At 45.4% G+C, this 9294-nt stretch overlaps 1 protein-coding gene across 1 annotated transcript; it reads left to right on the top strand.

Annotated features, from left to right (window-relative positions):
• On the top strand, positions 1-9294 carry rpl19 (ribosomal protein L19). The gene is made up of 6 exons (XM_069906948.1): positions 1-65; positions 2910-3016; positions 3770-3892; positions 5431-5551; positions 7565-7675; positions 9121-9294. The coding sequence occupies exons 1-6, from the start codon at positions 61-63 to the stop codon at positions 9242-9244; spliced, it is 591 nt and encodes a 196-aa protein (XP_069763049.1). The 5' UTR covers positions 1-60; the 3' UTR covers positions 9245-9294.

Below are 9294 nucleotides of genomic sequence, written 5' to 3'. Positions count from 1 at the left end.
GAGTCGAGCGCCCTGTTGTGCGCATGCTCTTTCTTTTCCAGCCATCGCGATTGAGCCGCCATGAGGTGAGGACTGGCCGTTCGGATGGGGAGCAGGCGGCATTCCGGGAGCACGAAACGGAACGGCAGCCGATGGAGCACGTGGAGAAGAACAAGGAGCGCCCAAGCTCCAGGCTAACGGCCTCCTTCCGGGCACATCCCCTGCCTCCTTTCGCCTGCTGACCGGGCTCAAGGCCTACCCGGCCGGGGGAGCAGCCAGGAGAAGCCTCGAGGCCCGGACTCGGCCCCCAGCGCAGGAGCTCAGTTTCTCTGGGGAAAATGGGGAGGGGGTGCGTTGTGATCGGGCCGTTACACGGTTAATTGCCCCGAGTGGAGTTGCTTGGAGAATAGGGTTGATTGGGGGGGAATTGATGGGCGCGTGGAGGGGGGGGAGGGGAGAGAGAGAGAGCAGGGCACGAGCGGGGCATGGGGTTGCTAGAATAGTAGATTCGATGGGCCAAGTGTCCATGTGCAAGACAAAACTTAATAATTCCTTGAGCAAACGTGGTTTTCCAAAGTTGTGCCTTTAATTACAGGTCCCCATTTCTTCCGCTTTCCCAATATCTTTCATGCGTTGTAAAACGAAAATCTGCAGACATCGTGTTTGAATAAAAAAACACAACGCTGGAGAAACTCAGCAGGTCAAACACTGTCCTTTATATCGCAAAGATAAAGATGCATAACTAACGTTTTGGGCTTCAACATACACCTTGATGAAGGGAATATAATTAAATACATCTTTCCTACATAAAGGACAGTGTTTGACCTGCTGAGTTTCTCCAGCGTTGTGTTTTTAATTGTACTTTTACCTTTTCATCTGTTTCTCTCATCTACCTGAATATCTTGGTTGGCTCAAGAGAAATTCCATGGGGATGCTTTGTTAAAAATAATCATTTTAATGGAGTGCGATTCAAATGGCTGGAAGCCCAGTTTTAAATAACATTTACCCTGGTCCCAAACCTGTAGTTGGCTAACTTAAATTTTCCTCCCCCTCTATTACTCCAGATACTGTTGTCCTGCAGAAGCCTCCAAATAACTTGACTGACCATTTCTATCCCTGAATGCTGTCTGACCTGCGAAGTTCCTCCAGGAATCCTTTGTTTACTCAAGATTCCAGCATCTGCAGTTTTTGTGTTTCACTGAGTTTTCTTCCAGTGAACCCAATTATTTATCCTTGCTTGATTTCACCAGCTAATTCCTTGAACATTTTCTTAGTTTGAAAATGTGGTTACATAAAAATAGGAGGTAGTGATAGGCACTTGGGCCAATTTCATCATTCATTATGATCATTGCTTGTCAAATCTTGGCTTTGATTTGTGTTCTGCCTGTTCCATGCAGCCTGGATCCCCAATAGACCAAAAACCAAACTTTTATTAGAACTCTAGCAGCATCTTTACTATACCAAATATAGATATCATCCTTGAATATGTTCAGTGATTCAGCTTCCATTGCTTCCCACAATCCCATGAGATTAAATTCTTCCAAATCTCTTCAATTAAACACTTGTTATTTAAGATAAACTGTTAGTGTCATTGCATAAGTACAACGAAATTGAGTGCACATCCTGACAGTGCACACATACATCAAACAAATAAAATCTAAAAACAGCAACACAATAAAGCTACAATATTCAATGTTTGGCAGTATTCAGTTCATGTATAACTCTGGGGTAAAAACTATTTTGTTTGAGATTTAATGGACAGCAGGTCAAAGATGATGACCAGGGTGATAAGGCTGCTCTACTGAGGCAGTGAGATTTGTATAAATCCTCCAAAGAGGGCAGTATGCAGCAGATGATCTGGGCTGTACTGATGACCCTCTGAAGGTCCCTCATCTGCTGCCAAGCAGCTGACAAACCACATTGGAATGCCATAGGCTAGCACACTCGATGGACCAGCAATAAAAAGGATACCAGGAATTTCTCCTGCAATTTGACCTCCTCAAGAATCCTCAGGGCATGGAGTTGTTGCTGTGCCTTTTTAACTTCTGAGATAGTAATGGTAGTCCCAAGAAAGATCTTTAAAGTGCATACCTAGAAACCGGAAAGCAGTGACCCTTTCCACATCGATCCCGTTGATGTATAATGGGTCTGGAATGATGCTGTTCCTCTTGGTCTATTCTGTTTATTTGTTCTTGAGGATTCAAGATGAGATTGTTTTCTGAACATTGCGCTGTCAATCTTTGGGATTGGGTTCCTCCTGGTCTATTCTGTTTATTTGTTCTTGGGGATTCAAGAAGAGATTGTTCTCTGAACACTGCGCTGTCAACCTTTGGACTTCATCCCTGTAGCTATGTTGTCTCCTCTTGAAACAAGTCCATCCACGGTTGTGTCACCCAGAAACTTGATGGTGTTGGTAGAATATGTGGAGGCACAATCATGGGTATAAAGAGAGTCGAGGATGGGACTCCACACACCCTTCTGAGAAGCCAGTACTGAGTAAAAGGATAGAGGAGAGATGAGTGCCAATTTTAATAGTCTGGGGGAGGTTTGTTAGCAAGTTTTGTAACTCAGTTTCCCTGGTGTTCAAGGTGGGTTAGTGCTTAATATTTGACATATCTACTTGCATATTGTACTTTCCTTCACATGGAAAACTATCAGTCAACAAATGAAGATTTTCCTCCGAGAATCTATTTTCATATTAGTCAATGTATAGAGGTAAAACATGAACGTATGCAGACACCATGATTAAAATAAAAACAATGGTGGAGGAACTCAGCAAGTGCCTGGACAAAATTATACAGCCAGTATATAACTGGGTAAAGATTAATGGAAGGGAATGTGGCATTGACTAGCTGTATTTTCTGTCTGAGCAACCAGGAATTATGTGCTTGTCTGTGTTGCTGTTAACAAAAAAAAATTTTTAAATGCAGTATGCTTAGGCTTCAAAAGAGGCTTGCCTCCAGTGTTTTGCGCTGTGGGAAGAAGAAAGTCTGGCTGGATCCCAATGAAACCAATGAGATAGCCAATGCCAATTCTCGTAAGTATGAGCTTTCATCCGATCTTTTTCACGTTTCTTTATTCTACCCTTGTTCAAACTTTTGATGTTGAACATTTAGACTTGGGTGGCCTTAATACAAGCTGCAGACTGCAACTTAAATGCTTGACTGAGTGAATTCTTTATTGCATGAATAATTGTTTTCAGTGAGGTGTTAGATTTCAATTGTTTAGAATCAAAATTTATTGTCATAAACATAATGCAAGCTTTGTTTTGCCGCAGCATTACAGTGCAACCATTTATATAAACCACATTACAAAATAAATAATAGTCCTAAAGATAAAGTAAGGTATTGTCTATGATTTATTGTGCATTCGGAAATTTGATGGCAAAGGGGTAGAAATTGTCTTTATGTTGGTGCTTATCTTTAGGCTCCTGTACCTTTTTCCCCAATGGTAGCAGAGTGAAGAGGGCATGGCCTGGGTGATGGGGGGGGGGGGGGGGGGTCCTTGAGGATAGAGGCTGATTTCTTTCGACACTGGAGTAAAGACTGGTGTCTGTGATGTTGCAATCCAAGTTAACGGTCCTCTGGAGTTTTTTCTTGTACTGAGCGTTGACTTGGAGCACAGGGTTAGCTATACATGTATTGAATGGAAGAGCAGTTTTGAAGGGATGTAAAGCTATTCCTATATTGTCCTTTTTTTAAAATTCAAACAATTCCACTTCTGCCTGATTTTATTTTAATGTATAAAAATAACTTTACTGAATGTGAAGAATCATTTATCTCACCTTCAGGTCAACAGATCAGAAAGTTGGTTAAAGACGGTCTGATTATTCGCAAACCAGTTACGGTGCATTCGCGCGCTCGATGCAGGAAAAATGCCCTTGCACGCAGGAAAGGCCGACACATGGGTGTTGGTAAGTGCTTGAACCTTCATTGTAAACATTAAAATTAGAGAAAAGTAGGTGCCTTTGGTTTTGCTAGGTATATGGAGAATGTATTAAATCAGCCTTTAATTACTAACCATTGTAATATTAAGTTATAGGAATATGACTTGTACTGTTAGAGTTGATCTTGGGCGCTAAATAGTAGATGGCAGCTTTGTTACCGCTTTGTGCCACAATTTATTTTTTGCTCAATAGCCAGGGGCAGTCATCTCGTGCATTGGGGCAAATGTTTTCATTCTTGCCGACTAAATGTGTCTGACGAGAATATTTTTAGATGTTGAAGTTCTGCCTATTTCCATGTGTCTTTAGCTATGTGCCAATGAGGGAATATTTTGTGAAAGGTATGCTGTGCTTGCTACAAAGCTGGTGCTGAATTCAGTTTTGGAAACCAGAGTAGCTGGTCCAAGATTCCCTGGTCTACTCTTCCCTCCCCACTCACTCTTCAACCCCCTGAGGTATGTTCTTCTCTAACTGCAGAAAATGTAAACTTTATCTTGACAGATCCCTCAACTTCATCTGGGGCCACAAACAGACCTTCCAGATGAAGCAGAGCTACACATACACTAGTTCCAACCTGCATTTGGGGTGGCTTCTACATTGGTGACACCAAACAAAGATTGTTTGATTGCTTTACCAAATGTGGGTGTAAACTTGAGCTTCCTAGAACCAACCATTTTAATTCACCAAACAGTCCGATAATGACGCATCTGTTCTTGGCTTCGTCCATTGTCAGGATGAAGCCAAACATAATTTGAGGAACGCATAATATTCCTCCTGGACAGCCTAACGACATGAATATTGAGTTTTCTAACTGTAGGTAGAACCCACTCCCATCTGATTCTATCCCTTTACCTCTTCCTGTATATTTATGTCATAAAATTGTTTTTTTTAGTTTAGAGATGCACCAAGATAACAAGCTCTTCTGGCCCATGAATCTGCGCCGCCCAAATACACCCATGTAACCAAAGCCCTGTAAGTCTTCAGAATTTGGGAGGAACCCCGCGTTGACACAACAAAAATACAGACTCCTTATAGACAGCACTGGATTTGAAGTTGGGTCGCTGGCGCTGTAATAGCGTTGATCTAACCACTACGCTAACTGTGCTGCCCCTCTTTTCTGTTCCAACCCCTCTGCCCTCATTGGTCTCTCCACCTCCCACACTTGCTGCCATCGCGATTGAGCCGCCATGAGGTGAGGACTGGCCGTTCTCCCCCCTTTATCAAGATTTGAAGAAGGTGAAATGGTCCAAACTCAAAATGTTGACTGACCATTTCCACCCATGGATGGTATCTAACCTGCTGCAATTCTTTGCTGAAAATCTCATTTATTTTGTTATTTCTCTTGCACTGCTCTTTGTTCCCTGGTTTCAGTTGTTCACACAATGCTTCTTCCTTAATACTCAAACTGCAGATGAATACAGACCTGATTATTTGGTGCCAGGTTCCCTTTTTGTTGATTCCTGTGTTTTTGTGATTGTTAAATATTCCTTTGATATGTTCCTCATTAGGTAAGAGGAAGGGTACAGCCAATGCCCGTATGCCTGAGAAACTGGCCTGGTTGAGGAGGATGAGAGTTTTGAGACGTCTACTTCGCAGATACAGGGAATCTAAGAAGATTGATCGCCACATGTGAGGTTCCATTATTTTTGTGTCTGGTTGAGAATTAGTCTTGAGCATGTTCACAGCCCAAGTGATTATTGTATGCATGTGGCCCTGCCCTTTTTCTCTCTCCTCCCACCAGCTCCTTTGCTTGACACTTAATACTCTGCTACAGTAGAAATACTATTAAGACATTGAGATGGCTAATCTATTTCTCACCCATACCTGTTAATACAATTAGTTGACAGAAATCTTCGTATCTAGGTTTAAACTAGTACAGGTACACAATCCTTTATCCGGAACGCTTGGGGGACTATGTGTTCCAAATTTTGTATTTTTCTGGATTTCAGAACAAAAGCCAGTGCCCCAGATTTAAACCCACCCAAATTGCGCTGCCGCCCCTCCCCCCCGCCCGTCCGAGGCGCGCTGCCGCCCCTCCCCCCCGCCCGTCCGAGGCGCGCTGCCGCCCCTCCCCCCCGCCCGTCCGAGGCGCGCTGCCGCCCCTCCCCCCGCCCGTCCGAGGCGCGCCGCCGCCGCCTCTCCCCCCGCCCGTCCGAGGCGCGCCGCCGCCGCCTCTCCCCCCGCCCGTCCGAGGCGCGCCCGCCGCCTCTCCCCCCGCCCGTCCGAGGCGCGCCCGCCGCCTCTCCCCCCGCCCGTCCGAGGCGCGCCCGCCGCCTCTCCCCCCGCCCGTCCGAGGCGCGCCGCCGCCGCCTCTCCCCCCGCCCGTCCGAGGCGCGCCCGCCGCCTCTCCCCCCGCCCGTCCGAGGCGCGCCCGCCGCCTCTCCCCCCGCCCGTCCGAGGCGCGCCGCCGCCGCCTCTCCCCCCGCCCGTCCGAGGCGCGCCCGCCGCCTCTCCCCCCGCCCGTCCGAGGCGCGCCCGCCGCCTCTCCCCCCGCCCGTCCGAGGCGCGCCGCCGCCGCCTCTCCCCCCGCCCGTCCGAGGCGCGCCGCCGCCGCCTCTCCCCCCGCCCGTCCGAGGCGCGCCCGCCGCCTCTCCCCCCGCCCGTCCGAGGCGCGCCCGCCGCCTCTCCCCCCGCCCGTCCGAGGCGCGCCCGCCGCCTCTCCCCCCGCCCGTCCGAGGCGCGCCCGCTGCCTCCCTCCCCTCCCACCATCTCCCTCGCTCGCCGCCCCCCTGTCTTGGGTAAACTTATACCTCTCATTTTGTTCATTTTAGATTGGTTACAGTGTTTGAGCTACCGAGAGCAGTTCAGTTTATACAAATGTTTATTACAAATTCAAAAGCTGATTTCAAACTACAATATGCAAGCCCTTCCCAACTATACTTATCAACGCCTGGACTGGTCCCAACTGCCGAAGTGAAGCAACGACTGCACACTTGTAGTAGGTTGTCAGGGCGCTGGTAGCAGCTTCTCCACCTCCCCCGACCGGGACGTTGGCTGGACTCTAGAAATTCTTCTTGCTGAGAGAGAGTCTCAAACTTTAGCAGCGGGGCCATGGCTTATATTACTCAAAAACTGCTTATCCAAGCACCTATTCCCAGCACAGCAAGAAAGATAAGCGAGCAAGCTAGCATGCTAGGCTTCTATCGAATAACATAATTTTCAGTTTATCACATTGAATACAATGGTTTATTTTGCATCAAGGCTAGGCCTCTGACAGTCTGTGACCAAAATAAGCAGGAAGATTAAATGTTCTTGGTACACAGATGTCCTTTCGTCAGATAACTGCATCTCTGGCCCCTCGGTGGAATTTAGCTTATGTCTGCTGATTCTAAAAAAAAAGCAGGTTCTCAGCCTTGCAGAAGCAGAGGCTGCAAAAGTAAGAAACACAGTTTAAATCTTCCATTACACTCTCTCTCTCTCTCTCTCTCTCTCTCTCTCTCTCTCTCATATATAGGTTAATACATTGTCATTTCAAAAATGCAAATGCCTGGTAACTTTAAAACTGATCCCTCTCTCAATTGATGCCTCTATCATGACCACTTTGGTCATTTGAAATATTTTATCCGAGAGTATATTTGAATTGCCACCAGCTGGCAGCAATCTGAATAGATGAGAACTGTTTCTATGACACTTCTCTTGCAGGTATCACAGTCTGTACCTGAAAGTGAAAGGTAATGTGTTCAAGAATAAGCGCATCTTGATGGAGCACATTCACAAGCTGAAGGCAGACAAGGCTCGCAAGAAGCTTCTGGCGTGAGTACATCTATAGATCGATAAGGTTTTGGATTTGAGACTGCATTTAAATGGTCAGTTTTGTCATAATTGTGTTGGGCCCTTGGGATTGAGGGAGCTTGCTATTCACTGAGGGTCTGGGCTTCAGTGCAGAGTTGAGGATTTTGTATCTGAATCCCTCACTTGACCTGAATTTCGTTCAGTTTTGTATCACGTTCTCACTCTCAGCAAGACTCCCTGTTTCCACTTCTGCTCCAATTCTGAAGTTGTTATGGCTTTGCTGCCTGTGTTTGATCATCCAAAATTTTTATCAATCCCAACAATTCCTTCACAACCCTTCGCTCTAGTGCTTCCTGACCAAAAGTGGTGTGATTTATAAAGTTCTCATGCCTCCTTTTGGATACCCTCTCCCTGCCTAATCACCCTTAGACTGATTTGTGCTCTGTTTCTGCCTGCATGGTTTTTCTTGGTTGTTCTATTATTGGTGATTGTGCCATTGGTTGCTGAAGCCCAGGACTCTAGCCTTTCCTTGCCAAACTTCCTATTTAAGATGATTAAAATCTGACTTGCAAATTGTTTTGGTTAGCTATCTTAAAATTGTGCATGGGTGTGGATTCTTATTAAACTTCCTTGAATAGTTGGGTAATGATAAATCAATAGTTATCTAATTCCGCAGCAGTTGCAATAAAACTGGAATCCGGCACCTGCCGGTTAAGCAAGTTTTCTGGTTGCTTGACACTCACTCTTATAATGCCTAACTAATACACCTGCATTAAGAATAAACAGTTTAAAAGATAAATACTATAGTGTACTTGCACTGAACAAACTTCGCCTGTATCAATATGTAAACCTTGAAGCATTTAGTTTATTTTCAGTCACATTCTTTGAAACATTTAACCGTCGCTGATTCTGCGGGATCCTTCACGAAGCCGCCCGAAAGATGATAATAACATAATTAACTCCTGCTCCCCCAAGCCTTACTAATATACTTAATAGTTTACTCATAAAGGTAAAGACTCCTATTAAGCAGAAATAAGGAGACTCTAAGTTAGTCATCCCAGTGGAGAGTGGCATCAGCCAGCTCTTCATCCTGGGTGACACTATTTTATTTAATGGCATCTTTATTCAAAGAGCTGCTACGAGCAAAGTATAACCAACGCACAATGCTGGCTGAATATTTGCTCCTATTTCTCCAAGGGTTTATGTGTTATCTCAGAATATTTGCTTCATTCAATTTTAAACTTTTATATACATTTTAATTTATCTGAAATGTTATTTATTTATTTTCCTCAAAACCCCCCCCAACCCGGTTGCTTGAGGTTGCCAGTTGCTTGAATTTTGTAAAAATGGCATTTTTACTGTATATACATTACTGTTTTTTAAAAAAAAACAAGCAAAACATATGGAAATTGTCTCAGCATGAGCCCACTTGCCAATGGTGTTGACTGGAGTTCATTGTGTTGCAGTGACCAGGCCGAAGCTCGCAGAACCAGGACCAAGGAAGCTCGGAAGCGCCGTGAAGAACGTCTGCAGGCCAAGAAGGAAGAGATCATTAAGACCCTCTCTAAGGAAGAGGAGTCAAAAAAATAACATGGTCCCCTTGTACAGACTTGCCTGTTAATTAAAAGTTCATCATCGTG

This window comes from Narcine bancroftii, chromosome 12 (genome assembly GCF_036971445.1).
Source record: "Narcine bancroftii isolate sNarBan1 chromosome 12, sNarBan1.hap1, whole genome shotgun sequence".
Taxonomy (NCBI): Eukaryota; Metazoa; Chordata; class Chondrichthyes; order Torpediniformes; family Narcinidae; genus Narcine; species Narcine bancroftii.
This window is presented reverse-complemented; position numbering and strand designations above follow the sequence as displayed.

Coding starts and splice junctions, on each gene's coding strand:
- rpl19 (XM_069906948.1), top strand. Junction 3,893..5,430: donor AGGCCGACACATGGGTGTTG/GTAAGTGCTTGA, acceptor GTTCCTCATTAG/GTAAGAGGAAGGGTACAGCC. Junction 7,676..9,120: donor GCTCGCAAGAAGCTTCTGGC/GTGAGTACATCT, acceptor ATTGTGTTGCAG/TGACCAGGCCGAAGCTCGCA.